The sequence below is a fragment of the Hypanus sabinus genome, chromosome 11 (genome assembly GCF_030144855.1).
Source record: "Hypanus sabinus isolate sHypSab1 chromosome 11, sHypSab1.hap1, whole genome shotgun sequence".
Classification (NCBI taxonomy): Eukaryota; Metazoa; Chordata; class Chondrichthyes; order Myliobatiformes; family Dasyatidae; genus Hypanus; species Hypanus sabinus.
In genome coordinates this window covers 58,677,155-58,698,819 of record NC_082716.1, presented here as the reverse complement: position 1 = coordinate 58,698,819, position 21,665 = coordinate 58,677,155, and the positions used below count along the sequence as shown (strand labels likewise).

Sequence of the window (21,665 nt, the reverse complement as noted above, 5' to 3'; positions counted from 1 at the left end):
GTTGGCTCTTACAGGGGATGTGGCATGCAAATAGTAGGTGGATCACCAATCAAGTTGTAGTTGTCTCAGCCAATCATGGTTCCACAATGCTGACCCTCATGTTTTTACCACATACAAACCCAATGTGGCTTGTTGGTTGGTGTATTTCACTGTTATGAATGTCATTTCCACAGGAGTTGTCTTTTCTCTAGCACAGTTTGGATATCTGCAGGCTTAAAAGTTCAGTATCTTTGAAATGCCATTCAAAACTCATTTTATGGAATGACTGAAACATAAGAGCCAATGTCCAATTCCATTTTAATTACTGTTCACTTCTGGTGCAAGTCATATTGCTTGTCTATTGTTAGTTTTCACATTGTAAATATCAAGGCAACTCAGTCCAGTGTTACTCACATCATACCCAGATTTTTCATCAAAAGTATGCAGATTAGTGCTCTGTTTGAAACTGCAACTTTTTATCATCTTCTCTTCCCTATGCAGTCCATTTCTTTTTATCTGCCCAACACACTGTTTGTATATGCCCTACTTTGTTGCATTTTTCTGCAACTTTCTCCTTTAAACCTATAGGGGCTGTATGTGACCCCCTGCCACAACACCAACATGATTTGTTTAGCCAGGCTGGTTTCTGTTTAGGTATTACAATTTTGTTCACGCTCACTTTCATTTCTGACTGCAACTCAATTGTGTCTTCATCTCCTTGTTCCATTGATACAGCTATTTCAACTGCTCTTTTAAATATAAGTTGTGCTTCAGTTAGGATCTGTTTTGGAATGCTTTCTTGTAAGATTCCACAAACTAATTGATCTTTCAATGCATCATTAAGCCCATCACTGAACTGGCAATGCTCAGACAATCTCTTCAATTCAGCTATCTATGCTGAATGTACTCCACTTCATTTTGTTTTTGCTTATGAAACCTAAAGTATTCTGTATTCAACAATGTCTTCAGTTCTAAATTTTCCTGCATTACTTTCACAAAATCAGCAAAGGTAATTTCAGCTGGTTTTGTTGGAGCAGTCAAACTCCTAAGCAAACTGTATGCCTTTAAACCCAATGTACTCAGCAAAACTGGCACTTGTTTCTTATTGGCTATTTCATTTGCTTTAAAATACTACTCAATTTGCTCAATATACATAAGTCAGTTATCTTTTGAGCAATCAAATGTGACTATCTTTCCAATGTAGCCAGGCATTTCTTCTTTTTAAAAAATTTATGATTATTATCACCTATGTATTTGTCCATTTTCTGCCCTTTTTAAAAAACAACCATTCTCTCTGTCTCCTTAAGAGACTCCGCCCTTTTTATAAACTCAAATACCTTGCTGCACTTCAACAGGTTAGGTAGTCGCCTTGGTTTCAAGTTATTCCAAAATGTAAAACTAATTACAAGAAAACTATGGGACCCCAGGAGAATGGATCTGAGTTTTGTTTTTACTTTAAGCGAGGTGTGCACTTATGATATGGTGGCGTGATGACATTTGCCATTTATGTACTTTTACATATAATGAATTATTTAAACAAAGAATGCTTAGCAAACTATATATATATATATATATAATATTACTCAAACATTACTTAAGTATTAAATACACAGTAAGTGCAAGCTTGGACATCATTTGAGGGCAGTCTGCAATAGCCTTTTCACAAAATTTAGTTGATATGCAGGGTTAAAAAAATGGCCACGGGGTAAGATAACACACGGAATCATGACTGCCATAATCTGAACAGGGAAACTTAGGGTGGGGTGAAAAGATATCCATTGCAGCTGTTGAAACTTTTCACAATATGCTTCTGTAGGCAGAGTTTGAAACAAACTGCTTGTTATCTAATTTATAGCAGTTTTTGAAAGAAAAAGCTTCAACTCTTCCTTTCATCAATGAAGTAATTTTTATATATTTTAAATATTTTATTGTGTTGATATTACAGTTTATAAGATCTACTTTCCATTTATTCAGCAGAGCAAAGCTAAGGAGCTGCCTCTTTCTGCTGTTCGTTTTATGGAAGAGCTGGGGGAATGTGCTTTTGGAAAAATCTACAAAGGTCATCTTTACCTACCAGGAATGGATCATGCGCAGCTTGTTGCTATAAAGACACTGAAGGACTTTGGTAATTCTCAGCTTTGGGCAGAGTTCCAGCAGGAGGCATCCCTGATGTCAGAGCTGCATCATCCCAATGTTGTCTGCCTGCTTGGGGTAGTAACACAGGAGCAACCAGTCTGCATGCTCTTTGAGTATATGAACCATGGTGACCTCCATGAATTTCTCATCATGAGATCACCCCATTCTGATGTTGGCTGCAGCAGTGATGAAGATGGCACTGTCAAATCCAGCCTGGACCACGCAGATTTTTTGCACATCTCCATACAGATAGCAGCAGGAATGGAATATCTGTCCAGTCACTTTTTTGTTCATAAGGACCTTGCTGCACGCAACATCATTATTGGAGAGCAACTAAGAGTGAAGATATCAGATCTTGGCCTTTCAAGAGAAATATATGCAGCCGATTATTACAGGGTGCAGAATAAGTCCCTCCTCCCAATTCGATGGATGCCTCCTGAAGCTATACTGTTTGGGAAGTTCTCAAGTGACTCAGATATTTGGTCTTTCGGTGTGGTGCTATGGGAAATTTTTAGCTTTGGGCTGCAACCATATTATGGATTTTCTAATCAAGAGGTGATAGAAATGATACGTAAGAGGCAGGTGCTCCCATGCCCAGAAGATTGCCCCTCTAGAATGTATGATTTAATGACAGAAACCTGGCATGAGATTCCAGCCAGAAGACCACGATTCAAGGACATTCATGCCAGGCTGAGATCCTGGGAAGGACTATCAAGCCATACCAGTTCTACAACGCCATCTGGTGGGAATGCCACAACCCAGACGACATCTCTGAGTGCAAGCCCAGTTAGTAATCTCAGTAACACAAGGTATCCAATTCATATATATCAAGCACAGGGCCTACCCCAGGGCCAGATTGGAAGTCTAATTGGTCCACAAATAGCTCAGCATCAGAGATTTATTCAAGTTAACAGTTATCCGGTGCCTGCAGGATACGCTGCCTATCCAGCTACTCATTACCAGCAAGGGCCGCCACGAATCATTCCACATGGCCCACCTCCAAAGAGCCGATCACCTAGCAGTGGAAGTGGATCAACAAGTACTGGTCATGTGACAAGCTTGCCTTCCTCAGGATCAAATCATGATGCAAATACTCCATTGCTCTCTCATCATTTATCCATGGCAAGCCATCCAAGTGGAACTAATGTGCCAATCTTTGCACACATATCTCATAAAACAATGCAAATGGACCCAGTACAGGCTACGCTACTGGGGGACAGTGATGGCCAGTTGGCAAATGAATCTGTTATTAGAGCTGAAATGTAAAAAAGAATGCATAGATATATATATATATAAATATATATTCTTAGAATTTGTTTCAACAATTTTATAATTGTGTATAATCTGATTTTAGAAAGAAAATAGGGAATGAAACAGAGTTATATACATGATATAACAGCTCATCTAGTCTGTTAGCAACTTAGTATTCTGGTCCTGACTAAACAGCAATGGATGCCTTCTATGCTATTTTTTTTTTTGCTTGATTGCTCCCTTTGTGTCCCAAAAATGCTGATATTTGCTGAGTTGCATGTTTGATATTATCCTGTACCTCTTCCAAGTGGCCTTTCCTCCAGAGTCAGCCTTCACTCGATTGATGGGCTGCTCATTGTTGGAGGACACCATTGCTGTACCTCACGCAGACCTATCTGATGTTAAGATACACACTGGTCTTTCAACAAGAGTCACTGAATTGTGGTCTGCCGTTGATCAATGTTTACCTTCCCTTTGCCAATAGAGAATGCTGAGACAAGTTGTTGTCACCCAGGTATTGGCTTGGATGAGATTTTGTGCATCCAGAACACGGAACGAGCCAAGGAGTTTCATGCCTGTAAATTTCTGTATTACACTGGGCAGTGTATTTTAGTGTAAAGACTATTTGTAAACTGCATCAATTTTTTTTTACCTAATGACTTTTTTCATACGTTTGTTATTTCTATGAACAGAATCCCATATAACCATAAACGTGCTTTAGTTATGTGGTTTAGTGAAATAAACGTTGCATAACTAGCAGCAAATTTGACAGAACAAACCTTTTTTTTTAATGAAAGTGCAACAAGTAGAACTCTGCAGTTTTTAAAAAATGAAAATCAACGCTTTAAAAATGTCTTTTATAAGCATATCTCTGGAATGTGTAGTTCTTTGGGATTTCTCTAGCAAAGTTGGATTTGATTATTATTGAATTCATATGTTTTGAGGAAATGCTAATGGTAACATAAAAGGCTACAGTTATAACATGTTTGATTCAAGACACATTATAATTTAGAATTTTTTAAATTTATATAAATAGTAAGTTTAAATTTCACTTATTTTTGTTGCTATGCAACTATTTAATGTAAATTGGTCCGACATGCAAGCTTTGAGATGACAATCAACTTTTCTTAATGGGGAGAATATTGTGTGTTTGGGAGTCTGATTTAGTGAATAAACTGTGGTGTTAGTGAGGACCACCATTCTTTAAAACAATACTCAGATTGATGCTGAAAGGAGAGAATGCCAGGATATGTTGCAGCTCCTCGTGAACAATGTTGAGGACAAACAGTCCTTAATCTCATGAATCAAGACATCTGGTTAAAATGTAACTCAAAGAACATCAACTGACTCCTTTACATAGAACCTGGACACATTACTTTCCTGAGCATGTGAGCTGCTATCTCATGCAGTCACCAAGGTTGTATAAAGTTTTTTTTTAAATGATGAAACATAAATAACACTAGCATTTAGATTTCGCAGTGTGATCAGAATTTGATTTGTACTTCTTGCAGACATTTTCATTTTCAAAACCACTTCCTGCAAATATTTTGTGATGAGGTGTGCTTTTCTACTTTTGAATATCTATTGTTATGTATATCTTACAATGATACGGATAATATGTTTATAAAGAGAAGGCAAGCATTCGTGGCTATTACTTAATGTGGGTTATATTGTAACAGGATTTATTTCTCCACATGTATTTTTGCACAGATGTTTTTTAAATGTTTTGTATGAAGAATTTCAAATACATCCCTGCATTGTATTGATGGTGTATTTTACTGCTACATAAACATGAGTGATGTAATGAATTTTACAAGATTCTTTCCCATTGTAACTCATAGACTAGTCAATATCACACTAAAAATAGGAACTTTGCTTGAAGGTTTGGGGGAAAATAATTAACCATCTTGTGTGCTACTGAGTCATAAATACCAGAAAGACCTTGGGTTCAATAACCAATCTTAAGAGGAAATAGCAAAAAATACATTTACTCAGATTGGAATTCTCTACCACAAATGTGGCAGGTCCATTACTTCCATAAAAGGGCATGTTACATGAATAGGAAAGTAGGGTGGATTAATGTTTTCATGTGAAGGAAAACTGAGACAGATGAGCAAAATGGCCTGGTTCTGCTTTGTAAGATTTTATGATTCTTGGGCTAGGAGGAGGCTGCGCTACTGTCCTGATCTCATTCGTCATCAACACATTTGCCGGCTCTAGTTGGGTTTTGGCCTTGTCACACAAGCTTCCTAACCAAGAGCCCTCCTGCTTGTCATCAGAGAGTATGTGAGCATGATCCCAGACAGAAGATATTTTTAAAAGGAATTGTACAAATAAAAGCTTTAGAAGGATGAAGGTTGCTCCTCTGATACTGCATTCCTGATCATTCCAATCTAGCCACAGGTGAGAAGTTCTGTAGTAATTAATGTTATATTGTGGATAGTTCTTCCATTTGGCAAGTTTCTGGTTTTAGCTTAACATTCTCGGTTATCATCTCAATCTCGGAAAATGCATTCCAATATGTTTTGCTGCTCCTTCAATCTGTCCATGCACCTCACTGCCTAATAATCTTTTACTTTCTTCCACTACAGATAGCCATTTATCAGCCCACTGCTTATAATTTTCTTCCTAATGCACCAGTTCTGTGAGTCCAGATTTCCTACCTGCCTTACTATTTCATCTACAGACCCTCTCCCTCCAGTTCTTTCCTCATTCCATATGCCTGTGCTTTGACCTTTCCACTCTAATCTCCCATCCTCTGATGTCAGTACCTCACCCACAAACTTCTCACCCAATCATCTCCACCATAATCTCCCCCAGGTCATTCCCATCCTTTTCAATGTAATCTTTGACTCTTCTCTCTAATCATCCTTCCTCAATCTTTTTTCAGATATTCATACACAACAACTGTGCAGTTTTCTCCGTATCATTCTCTCTCTGATCCTTCCCTCACACAGTGAAGGATCAATGAAGGATGAAAAGCCTGCTCCATGAATTTGCCTGGGTGCAAAGCCACCAATTCCAATCATGCTAATGCAATAAGTGAGGAAATAAAGGAGGAATATAGACTAAATAAATTGGAGAAAAATGGAAATACACAGCATCAAGAAAACCGTGGAAAGACTGAAGTAATGAACAAGAGTTTCAGAAAGGAAGGAAGAAAGGTAAAGACAGGAGTTACCACATCCATGGCAATCTGGTAGCTATGATCACTCAGCCATGGTAAAACCAACTCAAATTCCATTCTGTTAATTTTAATGGAACAAATTTCATAGAGATTCTGCAGCATTGTGTGACACACGCTATAGCACAGACAGTGGTAAAGAAAGCTGACCCTACTTCAGCAAAAGAAATATGGAAACATGAAGTTTAGTGTCTCCTGGTACAACTGCAAATGTTAACTATTTGGATTTTTTTTGAAATCAATAACTTAAATTTAACTATGAGTGAATCAGAACTGTGAACACTGTACAATATTGCCAGGAACCGTAAAGGGAAGGCAAATAAAGATAAACACAATCATAGATGTACACCTTTTTTATGAAGCTTTGTCTTGATTATGAACCTGAATTGGGGTTAAGTTCTCAATTAAACCTGGTGAGAAAATGAGGAAGGTGCAGGATGGAAGCAATCTAAAAAAGAAAAAAAAACCTCAAATGGCCAAATATTACACCGTGGCTGAAAGAGAAGTCAAAGTTAATGCAAAAGAGTAGGAGAGGGCATAAAGAAGCAAAAAATAGTGGGAAGATAGAGGATTACGAAGTTTTTAAAACCCTACAGGGAGCAACTAAAAGAATTATTCAAAGGAAAAGCTGAAGTATGAAAGCAAGCTAGCAAACAATATCAAAGTGGATAGAAAAAGCTTTTTCAAGTATGTAAAAAATAAAAGAGATGAGAGTGGGTAGAGGACCACTAGAAAATGAGGCCGGGGAAATAATGGGGGATGAGATGGTTGATGAAGTAAATGAATATTTTGCATCACTCTTCACTGTTCAGGACACTAGCAGTGTGCCAGATGTTGAAGGGTGTGAGGGAATAGAAGTGAATGCAGTTACTATTACAAGGGAGAAGGTGCTCAAAAATCTGAAAGACCTAAGGGTGCTTAAGTCACCTGGACCTGATGAGCTGCACCCTACGGCTCTGTGGAGGCATTGGTAATGATCTTTCAAAAGTTATTGGACTCTGGCATAGTGCCAGAGGACTGAAAGATTGCAAAAGTCACTCCACTCATTAAGAAAGGAGGAGGGTAGTAGAAAGGAAATTATTGACCACTTAGCCTGACCTCAGTGGTTGAGAAGATGTTGGAGTCAATCATTAAGGATGGAGTTATGGAGTACTTGGTGACACAGGACAAGATAGGACAAAGTCAGCATGATTTCCTTAGAGAAAATCTTACCTGATGAACCTGTTGGAATTCTTTGAAGTGATTACAAGTAGGATAGATAAAGGGGATCAGCGGACATATATTTGGACTTTCAGAAGGCCTGTGACAGGGTGCCACACATGAGGCTGCTTACCAAGTTAAGAGCCCATGGCATCACAGGAAAGTTACTGGCATAGTTAGAGGCTGATTGGCAGGAGGCAGTCTGTGGGAATAAAAGGATCCTTTTCTGGTTGGCTGCCAATGACTAGTGGGGGTCTGTGTTGAAACCACTTCTTTTTATGCTGTATATCAATGATTTAGATGATGGAATAGATGGCTTTGTTGCCAAGTTTGCAGATGATGATGAAGATTGGTGGGAGGGCAGGAAGTGTTGAGGAAACAGGTAGGCTACAGAAGGACTTAGACAGATTAGGAGAATGGGCAAGAAAGTGGCAAATGAAATACAATGTTGGAAAATGCATGGTCATTCACTTAGTAGTAGAAATAAATGTGCAGGCTATTTTCTAAATGGATAGAAAATCCAAAAATCTGAGATGCAAAGGGACTTGGGATTTTTTGTCCAGAACACCCCTAAAGGTTAACCTGCTGGTGGTGCGGAAAGCAAATGCAATCTTGACATTCATTTCAAGAGGTCTAGAATACAAGAGCAGGGATGTGATGCTGAGGCTTTATAAGGCACTGGTGAGGCCTCACTTTGAGTATTGTTTTGGGTTCGTCATCTAAGAAAAGATGTGCTGGCATTGGAGCAGGTTCAGAGGGGGTTCACAAGGATGATTCTGGGAACGAAAGAATTATCATACAAGGAATGTTTGATGGCTCTGGGTCTGAACTCATTGGAATTTAGAAGGATGGGGGGGGAATCACATTGAAACTGTTTGTATGTGAAAGGTTTAGACAGAGTAGATGTTGAAAGGATGTTTCCCATGGTAGGGAAGTCTAGGACAAAAGGGCACAGCCTGAGGATAGAAGGGTGTCCATTTAAACACAGATGCAAAGAAATTCCTTTAGCCAGAGGATGGAGAATCTGAGGAATTTGTTTACCACAGGCAGTTGTGGAGGCCAGGTCTTTGGGTGTATTTAAGGCAGAGATTGATAGGTTCTTGATTGGACACAGCATCAAAGGTTAGAGAGAGAAGGGTGGGTGGTGGGGCTGATGTGTAGAAAAAAAGCATCAGCCATGATTGAATAGTGGAGAAGACTTGATGGGCCAAATGGCCTAACTTTGCTTCTGTCTTTTGGTGAGTAAGATTAAATCCCAAAACACGGGGCAACTCCAGAAAGCAAGACATTTAATCTAAGAAATTTCAAATACAATTCAAAAGGGAAAATAAAAGTTCTTAAAACTCTAAAGAAATAAAGTTTGAACATTTGAATTTATCACCAAATTTATTTATGTATTGCGCAGAGTCGGCCGTTCAAGCCCTTTGAGCCATGCTGCCCCAGCAACTCCCAATAAACCTGAATAACCCTAACTTAATCACAAGACAATTTACAATGACCAATTAACCTGCCCACTGCACCTTTTGACTGTGGGAGGAAACCGGAGCACACAGGGAAACACATACATTCCATGGAGAGGACATACAGACTCCTTACAGAGCAGCACTGGAATTAAACTCCGAATTCTGGAATGCCCAGAACTGTAACAATGTCGCACTAACTGCTACACCACCATAGCGCCCCGATTATTAGTATTTCCACTCAGAAACAGGTTAATGAAGGGGAATTGGTTGAGTTCTATAGTCAAAGTCGGGTTTAAGAGAACGAAGTCCATTGTAGAAAAGAGTGCACAGAGTAGTCAGTTGAAGTCTCAGTAGGATACATCAAGTGAAAAATGATCTAGACTGCCAACATATGCTGTAAAGTGTCATGAATAAAGTGTGCAGCAATCACCATTAACAGAGCTATAGTTGTGATGTCAACATATTTGGGAAAGGGAGCAAGGTCAAAACACTTACTCAACTCCTGTTAGATCTATAAACACAAAATTCCACTGTTATTCAGTTACTTTCAACAAACTATGTTGACATAGTAGCATTGAAAGTACTATTAAGTTTTCTTTGTTTATTAACAAAAAATGTTGTATTAGTTCTAGTTACTATTTGAAATTCTCAGTAACCTACCCATTAAAAACCTCAAGCAGATCAGTAAGTAACTATCACAGTTGATCAGCATAATTGCATATTAATCTATGCAATATCTTCCATCTGAAAATCTAGTGATATTTTTGAATGAATAATTTTCTATATGGTAAGATAAATAGTATTTAAGATCTACTGGGGCACTTGTCAACTAATTGTTAGTTAATAAGTTAGTTAAGCCCATCATCCCTACTGGGATACAGGCTGCCAACAACAGCTTACCAGAGTTCTTTGTCCAAGGCCAATCTTTCAAGTTGTCCCCAGGTGTAGCCCATCTTCTTGGTGTCAGCTTCCTAAAGTGTTCTTTGATGACCTCAGTTCCATGTTCTATTGGTGGTGGTTCTGGATCATAGAAGGATGATTAGTCCTGTGGCTTCCACAGACTTTCAGCTTTCATCACACTACTTTGTATGTCTTCTGGATGAATATCTTTATTTCCCCAGGGATGATGTCTTTGTAGCTTCTGTTAGCAATCCTGTAAGTCTAGGATACTACAGGATCAGGTTGCTAGCCCCATTCCCAAAACACCACCTTTCTCCACTGGGCTTTAGACTGTCCAATTTGGAGTTGTCAACTGGTTGCTCCTAATTTAAATCACTAATTGATGAAAGAAAAATTACATCGGATCTTGCATTTACCAAAGTAAACTGTGTAAAGTTAAGTTGTAAATAGCTTTCATGAGAAGTTGGGACTGAGGTCAATTATTTTTAACCTTAACTACAAATTCAGTTGATTTTATTTCTGTCGATTAGCTGACGATATGCCATGACCTGAAGCTAATTTCAATATAAGCTGCCATTGGCAAATCATACACATTTTTCCCATTCTCATTCAATAATTTTCTCCCATTGTTTCTGGGACACCGGGCCATAATCATTCTGGTCTGTGCAGCATTAAGGATGGTGTAATTGGCTGCAGTCTGAGCTGCCAAGGGTCACGACTACTGATCACTATATTGTATAGGATTATATCTTTACTTTTCAATCTTGACTCGGATTTCCCCATCTCTTTAGATATTCTCTTTGCCCTTTCAGAAAACAGTGTGCAAGGCATTTTTTTGCAAGATACTGTAGTCAAATGATCATAGAATCATACACCACCAGCAAGTATCAACATATTTATGGTAGAAAAGGTTACATATGGCCGCAATGTTCGGTTAAAGGGATGCACTTGGCAAACTCAAAAGTTCAAAGTACATTTATTAATAAAGTACATAGGCTTTGTACAACCTTGAGATTCATCTTCTTACAGGCAGCCACAAAACAAGAAACCCAAAAAGAACCTATTAAAAAAATGACTGACACCCAATGTGCAGAGAGAGAGAGAGAAAAACAAATCATGCAAACAATACAAGTAAGAAAATAGCATTTAGAATGAAAGTGAGTCCTCAGAATAGGCCCACTGTGTCAGCTTCCGTTCAGCACACAGCACAGTAAACATCACGGAGCCCGCAGACACAAAGCCTGGAGCAGCCAGAGCAGCCTCAGCCTCAGCCTCAGCGCACTGAAAAGCAGAGTAAGTGTCATAGAACAGCAAGCAGACCCATCCCAACCCTTGCCTCTGGACCTGACACCTTTCAAACCACCTGGCCCAGCATTTAAATCATTCAAACATTGATTCATTCCTCACACTGGGACCTGGGCCCTGTCGCGTCAATATGCTCTGGGCCTGGACCCCGCTGCCATATTTCAGCCCCGACCTTTCCAAATTGGCCCAGTACTTAGATCAACTAAACCTTTACAACGTACAAAGATTTGACCACAGCATCTGCAGTGTACTTTGTTTTCAATTAAACATCGCTCTCAGTTTTGGTGGAAAGGTTCCTAATCTGCCTTTCCTCCTTTTCTCTGCTAGCCCTGACTTATTTCAAATATGCCTCAACCTCACCCCGACTTCATCTGAAGTATGCCTCAGCCTCGCCTCACACCCGCATGCTTCAACCCTCGACTCAGCCTTGCCTTTGCTCACCTCTTCATTGTTTGCGGTGATGCAAACTGTGCATGTTAAAATTACTTTTGTTTTAAAGATATTATTTAATTGGATAATGTATACTTTTATGTTACTTGCTAATATGAATTTGTATAATATCCAATGAACTCTTCAGTGCTTGCATTTAATGTACACTGACTATGTGTCAACACAGCAGTTCACTGAGGTTAGAGAAGCTTGCATTTTTGTTTTCCCGAGCACCAGATGAATCGGTGATTAATGAACAAGTGAGGAATGACACGAAAAGCTAAGTGAAGCATACAAATGGCATATTGGCCTTATTTCTAAGGGACTGGAGTCTAAAAATAGTGAAGCATTGTTACATTCATGTAGTGTCTCTGCACCTGCAATACTGTGTACAGATTTGACATTACAGTTTTGAAAGGATAAACTGGCATAGTACATGGGCCAGATTAACTAGGTTGATTCCTGGGATGAGAGGATTGTCCGGTGACAAAAGGTTCTGTGTTTCTTTAAGTTTAGAAGGATGAGGATGATATAATTGAAATGTCAAGACATAGGAACATATGAAATGGTTGATGTTTCCACTAGTGAGTGAGTCTCAGACAAGGATGCATAGATACAAGGGTCAGTCATTTATAACAAAGTTGCATAGGACTCTTTCACAGAGGATGGTGTATCTTTGAAATTTTCTAAACCAGCAGGTTGTGGAGGCTACAATGCTCATTATTTAAAGGGAATACATTTTTGAAAGTTTGGAGAACTGAGAGCTATGTGAAATTGGCACAGAGAAAAGGATTTGAGGCTTAGGGCAATTATCTACAAACGAAATGAACAGTGCAGCAGTCTTGAAAGATCAAAAGACTAGCTCCTATTTTCTTTGTTCTCAAGTCTTCTATCAAAAACTTGAGTATAGAGGACCATACTGATTTACACACTATAAAAAGGATTTTATTCTGAAGGAACGCAGAGGAGATTCACCAATATGTTGCCTAGGTTGACGGAAGAGATTAAATAGGTTGGGCTTGCTTTCCCTTAAGTGAGGGAGGTTGATAGAACAATATAAGATCATGAGAGGCATAGATAGGGTAGATAATCAGAATCTTATTACCATGGTAGGGTATTGAAAACAAGAAGGCAAAGGCTTAGGGTGTGAGCAAGGAGTATCAAAGGGGATCAAAGGGACAAACTTTTACACAAGTGTAGTTGATATCTGGAGTACATTGCCAGTGATGGTGGTGGAATGATAACAATTATTATATTTAAAGAAGCATTTCATCAGACACTTAAATAACAAGGCAGAGAAGGCCCTAAATGGGATCAGTAGATAGGCAAAAAGGTCAACATGGATGTGGTGGTACCAAGTGTTCATTTCAATGTTATACAACTATGACCCACTCAAAATAACAACACAAAAAATAACACAAACTCCACAGATGCTGGAAATCCAAACAACACACACAAAATGCTGGAGGAACTCAGCAGGCCAGGCAGCAACTATGGAAAAAAAGTACAGTCAGGTCGAGACCCTTCAGTAGGACTGGAGAAAAAAAGCTGAGGAGTAGATTTAAAAAGTGGAGCGGGGAGAGAGAAACACAAGGTGTTAGGTGAAACTGGGAGGAGGAGGGATGAAGCAAAAAGCTGGTAAGTTGATTGGTGAAAGAGATACAGGGCTGGAAAGGGGGGAGTCCAATAGGAGACAAGAGAAAGCCATGTAAGAAAGAAAGGAGCACCAGAGGGGGAGATGAGCAGACAAGGAAATAAGGGGATGGGGAATAGTGAAGGGGGGACCAGAAATTGATGCTCACACTGGGATCACCAGACACAGTATATGACCCCAACAACACTCACAAGTGAAGTGTCGCCTCACTTGGAAGGACTGTTTGGGGCCCTGAATGGTAGTGAGGGAGGAGGTGTAGGGGCAGGTGTAGCACCTGTTCCACTTGCAAGGATAAGTGCCAGGAGGGAGATCAGTGGGGAGGGACAAATAGACAAGGGAGCCGCATACAGAGCGATCTCTGGGGAAAGCAGAAAGTTGGGGGGGGGGGGGGGAAGATGCGCTTGGTGGTGGGAGATGGAGATTGGAGATGGCAGAAGTCATGGAGAATTATGTGCTGGATGCAGAGACTGGTGGGGTGGTAGGTAAGGACAAGAGGAACCCTATCCCTGGTAGGGTGGTGGGAAGATGGGGTAAAAGCAGATGTGTGTGAAATGGAGGAGATGCGGTTGAGGGCAGCATCAATGGTGGATTTCCTTCATTCTAGAATGAAAAGCCTCATTCTGAGAGCAGATGCAATGGAGAAGGAGGAATTCAGAGAAGGGGATGGCGTTTTTATAAGGAACAGGGTAGGAAAAGGTAAAGTCCAGGTAGCCATGAGGGTCTGTAGGTTTATAATAGGCATCAGAAGATAAGCTGTCTCCAGAGATGAATCTCCAACACAAAAATATTATGATTCCCCTTTCTTCCTGATTTTCTTCCCTTTTTTAATGTTTACTCTAGATACTGATATAAGTCACATAGCTTTGTAGGTGCAGTGCTTGCCACACTTGCAGGAATAAGTGCAGGGAGGCAGATCAGTGGAGAGGGCTGAGTGAGTTACGTAGAGAGCAATCTCTGAAGAAAGCAAAATGGGTTAGGGGAAGGAGTAAAAGATGTGCCTGATGGTAGGATTCTGTTAGAGATGGTGGAAGTTGCGATAAATGAGTTGTTGGTTATCACATCATTGGAGGCACGTGGTGTGGTAGGTGAGGACAAGGGAAATGGAGGAGATGAGAGGACAGCCTCAAAAGCAGTGATGGGAAACCCTGTTTTCTGAAAAGGAAAAGGGAACATCTCAGAGTTCAGGAATAGAAAGCCTTGTCCTGAGAACAGATGTGGCAGAGGCAGAGGAACTGAGAGAAGGGAAAATCAGTGGGCAGGAGCACGCCAAAACAATGGGCCTACTGACATGGTTAGGATTATGGATCTTGGGTAGAAGCTGGAAACAAGCAGTGGGTGTGCAGGAACTATAAGGCTGGTGGCAGTACATGAGAGATCTCCAGAAGTGATGAGATTGGTGCTGCCTGATCCTTTCTCGTAGGGTATTATTTAAGCGGCAAGAGGTGGTATCTGAGTGTGGCCATCTAACCTCAGCGAGGTAGATGCTAGTCTACAACAACACCACCTTTGTCAGTGGGTTTGATAGTGAAGTTAAAATAGGTACAGAGAGAGTGAAGGGCAATGCATTCAGAGGAGCTGAGGTTGGATAAAGTGACTGAGACTGTTGATGTCCTATTGGCAGTAAGAGATTAAAAGATCCAGAGCAGGCAGAAGGCCAGAGTAGACTGTCCAAGAGGAAAAGGAGAATGGAAGGTGGGTCATCAAACTGCTCAGCATGCTTTAGGTGACCCAGATCTCTCCTTATAACTCAGGCCCTCCAATCTGTGCAACAACTTTCTTGATCTTTTCAGCACCTTTTCCGGATTAACCTCATTTTTCCTAGGTGTGGTGACCAGAAAGCTCCAAGTGCAAACTAACTAACAATCTATACAACTATAATATCCCAATTCCTGTACTCAGTGCCTTGGCCGATATGTCACACCTTCTTCATCATCCTGCCTGTCTGTATTGCCACTTTCAAGGAACTGTGTACCTGTACCTAAAGTATTCAACGGCATTCCAAGACTCTGCCATTCATTGTATATGTTCTGCCATGGTTTGAATATATTGCTTCACATTTTCAGTTAAATTCCATCTACCAGTCCCTTGTCTATTTTTCTAGTTGATCTATATCCTGTTCTAACCTTAGCGAACCTTCACTGTCCACTATACCTCCCATTTCGGTGTCATCAACGAGCTTACTGTGTCATGGTCTGGTCCGTGCAATCTGCATTCCAGTTCATGGTCCGGTCCATGTTCCTTATTCCAGGTTTTCTGGGTTTCCCCAGTTTCTGTTGAGGCAGCTGATTCTTGTCTGGGCTGGCTCATAAATAGCTTCAGGATTCAGCCTCTGGCTGCTGGATTGTTCCTGCCCAAACCCCTGTCTGTATCCTTTCCCCTCATCTTACTCCCGGAGCCTCGCCTCGCCTCACCTCGCCTCTGCCTGGAGCCTCTGCCTCTGCCTGGAGCCTCGCCTCTGCCTGGAGCCTCGCCTCACCTCGCCTCGCCTCTGCCTGGAGCCTCGCCTCACCTCACCTCGCCTCGCCTCAACCTGGAGCCTCGCCTCGCCTCTGCCTCTGTTTGGAACTGCCTCTCCATGTCCACACCTTCGCTAGGTAGGTCCGGCCCTTTTGCCGTTACCTAGCGTTGGGAACTGCCTCTCCACGTCCACACCTTCGCTAGGTAGGTCTGGCCGTTTTGATGCTACCTAACGTTGGGAACTGTCTCGTTGTTCTCATCGTTGTTTGGTGTTCTGTGTAATGAGTCCCAGCCCTACATCCTGTATCCAAGGAGGGGTCCCGGCTCTGTGTTCCATGTCCCTGTCTCTCTGTAGGCTGTGTCCTCATCATGTCCATGTGCCTCGCCCAGTAAAGGAGTACCGGTGCTGGGATTCCCTCATCCTGTGCTGGGGTTCCCTTGTCCAGGAGTCTCACGTCCAGTCCTGTTGTTTCTCCCTTGACCAAGGCTCTGTGTTTTTGTCTTGTCCATGTGCCTCACCCAGCACAGGAGTACCTTGCCCAGCCCGGTGCTGGGATTCCCTCATCCTGTGCTGGGGTTCCCCTGTGCCTCTCCTCGTCCTGTAGCCATGTCTTGTCCTCGCCGGGTTCTGGAGTCCGAGCCCGAGTCAAGACCCAGGTTCTGGGTCCTTGTCCAGTCTCTGGCTTGGAGTCCAAGCCCAGGCTCCCAGTTCCCAGTTCCATGTCCTGGTTCCACTATCCTAGTCAGGTCCTAACCCAGGCCCGGAGTCTTGTCCCATCCGGGGGCCGGTGTCATGTCCAGTGTCTTTTCTTCTTCTCTTCCTCTGCTTCCTTCTCATGCCTAGTCCTGTTCCTGGTAGTTCGGTGTCTGTGTCTTGCATTTGGGTCCGCTCCCAACACCCCCCGTATGACAGACTGTCATTATGCCACTACATTCTCAACCGAATTATCAATACATGGCAAGCAACAGGAAACTGAACACTAATTCCCGAGGAAAACCACTATAAAGCATTGAATATAAAAAACCTTCCACACCACCCTCTGCCCCATACCATCAAGCCAAATTGGCTAGTTTACCTTGGATCCTGTGTATTCTAACTTTCTGGACCAGTCTACCATGTGGGACTTTGTCCAAAGCCTTGTGAAATCCTGGTGGACACCCGCTGTCCTGCCCTCATCTATTCTTTTGGTCACTTTTGCAAACAAAAACAATGACTTCATTGTCACACACCATCCTGACTTAGAAATATACAGGTGTATACATGTGTCGTTATTGAGTGTTAAATTCCTGGAACTGAGCAGATTCTCAGTTGCTGTTTGGGACATTTTTAGGTCATGGTGTTAACATTTTCTGTTGTTTTTAAAAAAATTCTTCACTTTGTATAAATCATTCATTCACAAGAAATTGTATCATAGGCAACTCCAGCATTTGTCTGATCAAGAAAACCTTCACATGTTCTACCAGTCCGTTGTCACCAGTACAATCTTTTATGCAGTGGTGTGCTGGGGCAATAGCATCAACACGGGTGATGCCAACAGGCTCAATAAACTGATCGGAATGTCTAACTCTGTTACAGGAGTCAAACTGGATACACTGGTGGCTGTGGTAGAAAAAGGACAATAGACAATAGACAGTAGGTGCAGGAGTAGGCCCTTCGGCCCTTCTAGCCAGCACCGCCATTCACTGTGATCATGGCTGATCATACACAATCAGTACCCCGTTCCTGCCCTCTCCCCATATCCCTTGACCCTGCTATCTATAAGAGCTCTATCCAACTCTCTCTTGAATGCATCCAGAGACTTGGCCTCCACTGCCTTCTGGGGCAGAGCATTCCACATATCCACCACTCTCTGGGTGAAAAAGTTTTTCCGCATCTCTGTTCTAAATGGCCTACCCCTTATTCTTAAACTGTGGCCTCTAGTTCTGGACATCAGCGGGAACATGCTTCCTGCCTCCAGCGTGTCCAATCCCTTAATAATCTTATATGTTTCAATCAGATCCCCTCTCATCCTTCTAAATTCCAGTGTATACAAGCCCAGTCGCTCCAATCTTTCAACATATGACAGTCCCGCCATTCCAGGAACTAACCTTGTGAACCTACACTGCATTCCCTCAATAGCAAGAATGTCCTTCCTCAATCTGCCTTTCTGTTCTTGCCACCAAAGTGGATAACCTCACATTTATCCACATTAAACTGCATCTGCCATACATTTGCCCACTCACCCAACCTGTCCAAGTCACCCTGCATTCTCATAACATCCTCCTGACATTTCACACTGCCACCCAGCTTTGTGTCATCGGCAAATTTGCTAATGTTTAGGTCTCAGTAAGGACCTTTCGGAGAATCCTGGCAATTCTAGTCAATGTTTCTCACCCTCTGCATGCCACCTTGGCTGAACAGAGGCTCACTTTTAGTAATGACTACGACAACCGCGCTGCTCCAAAGAGCGCCTAATGATGGCATTCTTAATTTCGGCCATTAGGCTCTATCATGAGTCAACCTTTAGCCGGGAAGTGATAACCTGCACCCCCATTGTTAGACTGTATAAGTTAATTTATTTTGTATTCTTTCTTACTTACTGTGACACTGTCATTTCCTTTGGGATCAATAAAGTCTCTACTTTTCTATATATCTCTCTAAAACACATTGATACCTTAGTAATTCTGTGGCAAGTATACTTCACACATGATTTCTTGTTTACCTTACTTGATGGGACGTTATTTAGATTCTGGAGATTCTCTGCTTCGAAGTTGATGACAACAATCAAATTAATTGGAGGACGGAGGCTCAATTTCTGAGCGTAATGAAAATGGAAGTTTTGATGTGTTTTTTGAGTCCCCTGAGCAACAGTGATGGCCTGCGACCACCAGGGGGCAGAGCCGCACCTGGGGAAAGAAGCGGACTCGTCACCCGGCAACCAGAACAATACTTCCGGTACCCGATCGTCTGACCTTCGGTCCGTGGAGAGGCGATTGTCAGTCGCTGTTTGGTGAGTGCACTACTCGGGCCAGCGTCGAACCGCACCTCTACTGCTGGCTGCGAATACGAGAAGCGGTTTCTTGCAAAATGCCAGGCTATATAACTGTCGATAAAAATGCTGGAGAAGTCGAGCAGGACCGACGTTCTCTCAGATCTCGAAGTCTGGTTGGTGGGTTACTTGGAGCCTGCAAATCACCTCTCTGTGGCAGGTTAAGGGCAAGAGACTTAAAGGGGAGTTATTGGGCATTTGTAGAGAGAATAAGTCGCTTGGCTACATGGAAATGAAGCTAGGACCCAGCTTGGAACCCGTCGGCCGAATAACCACCTTCTGCGTCATTCTCGGTTTACAGTGAGGTTGATCACGGTCTGGTCTGGGAATCAGAGATGCTTACTGGAGGAGCAACAGTTCGGAACAAGGCACCATCCACTCCCCACTTCAGTAAAGCTTTCAATAACACTATCCCCAAAGAACATCCTTAATAATTCCTTAACTAAATCCAAATACCCTCCAAAGTACCCCTCCTGATTACCCACTCTTCAAAAAAACCTTGTTATAGCTACTCATAGAACAATCTAAATACCTTCAGCATAAAAATTAGCTCCCTAAAAGCATAATACAGCCATTAAAATCTACTTGACCCTCCTCCAAAATCACTATCAGTACAACTGAATTCACGTAATACCTTCTTATGAAATACCACACTCCACCCCATCACTTGTGTCTATCCCAGAAATCAAATGCCGATTAGTGCTTTTGATGCTGCACAAAACTATCTTCAATGATAATTCTGCATAAATTCACCTTGAATACCTATCCCCTAAAAAAAAAGAGTCCAAAAGCATAGTCTGATTAGGGATAGTCAGCATAGCTTTGTGAGGGACAAGTTATACCTTATGAGCCTGATTGAATTCTTTTGAGGATATTACCAAGCACTTTGAAGAAGATAGAGCAGCAAATGTGGTGTATATGCAAGGCATTTAGTAAGGTTCCCTAAGATACACACATTCAGAAGGTCAGGGAGCAAGGGACCCAGGGAGACTTGGCAATGTAGATTTAGAATACGCTTGCCTAGAGAAGGCAAAGGCCAGTAGTAAATTGAGTATATTCTTCCTGCAGTTCTGTGACTTAGTGGTGTTCTGGGATTCCTGCTCTTAGTGATTTTTTATAAATGACATGGATGAGGAAGTGGAAGGGTGAGTTAGGAAACTTGTATATTACTATAACCAAGGTTGGTGGAGTTGGGGATAGTGTTACACGGGACATTGACAGGATGCAGAGCTGGTCTGAGAAGTGGCAGATGGAATTCACCCCAGAAAAGAATGAAGTGGTTCACTCTCAAAGGTCGAATTTGAAGGCAGAATACAGGGTTAACGGTAGGATTCTTAGCAGTTTGGAGCAACCCTCTATAGGGTCCTTGTCGATAGATCCTTCAAGGTTGCTGCACAAGTTGACAGGGTTGTTAAGAAGGCCTTCAGTCATTGAGTTCTGTAAAACCCCAGTTACACAAAACTTGGAGTATTGTGTTCAGTTCTGCACACCTCATTATAGGGAGGATGTGGAAGCTTTGGAGGAAATTTACCAGGATGCTGCCTGGATTACAGAACTTGCTTTAGGAGGATAGGTTGGGTGGGCTAGGACTTTTTAGAGTGAAGGAGGTGATTTGATAGAGGCTTGGATCAAGAGACATTTTCCAGTGGCTAATATGACAGCAAAATTTTAAGGAGATTGGAAGAACATATAGGAGGAATGTCAAAGGTAAGTTTTTTTTAAAATACAGAGTGGTGGGTACATGAAACAGCCTGCCAGGGGTAGTGGTAGAGGCAGATACATTAAGGACATTTAAGAAACTCCTAGATAGACATATGGTTGATAGAAAAATGGAGGGAAGACCTTAAAGTAGCTTACAAGGTCAGTACGACATCATGGGCTGAAGAACAACATCAGCCTGTACTGTGCTCTAATGTTCTGTGTTCAGTCATCCACAGTATATTCCCAAAAAAATCTTCCATCTTAGTGTTCCCATCACAACCCCTCAAAGCCACTACCCTGAATATTCTCAACACCAGGCATCACAAGACTTTCAATTGCCCTATATGATCCTCAATATGCAAGAATAGAGAGAGAGTGCAGAAAAGACTCACAAGGGTATTGCTGGGACTGGAAGGCTTGAGTTATAAGGCAAGACTAGAAAAGCTAGGTCTGTTTTCCCCAGAGTAAAAGGAGACTGAAGTGTGACCTTATAAAGGTTTATAAAATCATGGCACATGGATAAAGTGAAGGGCTACTGTATTTTTCCCAGGGCAGGAGAGACTAAACTAGAAGGCATAGGCTTAAAGTGACAGGGGGAAAAAAACTTAAAGTGGAACTGAGAGGCAAGTTTTTCCACATACACTGTGCTGAATAAATGGAATGACTTGGTTGAAGAGGTGGTAAAGGCTAGTAGAATTACAATGTTTCAAAGACATTTGGATAGGTACGTGCATAGGAAAGGTTTAAAGAAATATGGGCTAAATGCAGGCAAATGAGACCAGCTGTCAGCTAATTTGTTTGACAAGGATGTGTTGGGCCTATTTCACTTTCAGCACATCCTGCATCTCACAATGTGCACAGAAGCCTACTAAATATACCAGCTCAATACCATTCCTAGTTCAATATCTTTGTACTATCCTTAATATTTCCATCACCACCTTAGAAATCACCCCGACTACTCCTCCACAGTATTCCAC

The 21,665-nt window shown here is 41.7% G+C and overlaps 2 protein-coding genes across 4 annotated transcripts in view; both read left to right on the top strand.

The window, feature by feature from the left end:
* ror1 (receptor tyrosine kinase-like orphan receptor 1) overlaps positions 1-6,870 on the top strand; it is a 275,776-nt gene extending 268,906 nt beyond the window's left edge. The window contains exon 9 of one of the 2 annotated variants that reach the window (XM_059984410.1): positions 1,957-6,870. In XM_059984410.1, the coding sequence (XP_059840393.1) occupies positions 1,957-3,381 (1,425 nt within the window). In that variant the 3' untranslated portion in view covers positions 3,382-6,870. Of the gene's footprint in view, positions 1-1,953 lie in introns of both variants that reach the window. The other variant, XM_059984409.1, reaches the window with a different exon arrangement.
* A 12,007-nt stretch (positions 6,871-18,877) lies between these two features.
* LOC132401991 (ubiquitin-conjugating enzyme E2 U-like) overlaps positions 18,878-21,665 on the top strand; it is a 56,123-nt gene continuing 53,335 nt past the window's right edge. For both annotated transcript variants that reach the window (XM_059984408.1, XM_059984407.1), the window contains exon 1: positions 18,878-18,948. The gene's annotated coding sequence lies outside the window, so the exon portion shown is untranslated. The remainder of the gene's footprint in view (positions 18,949-21,665) is intronic.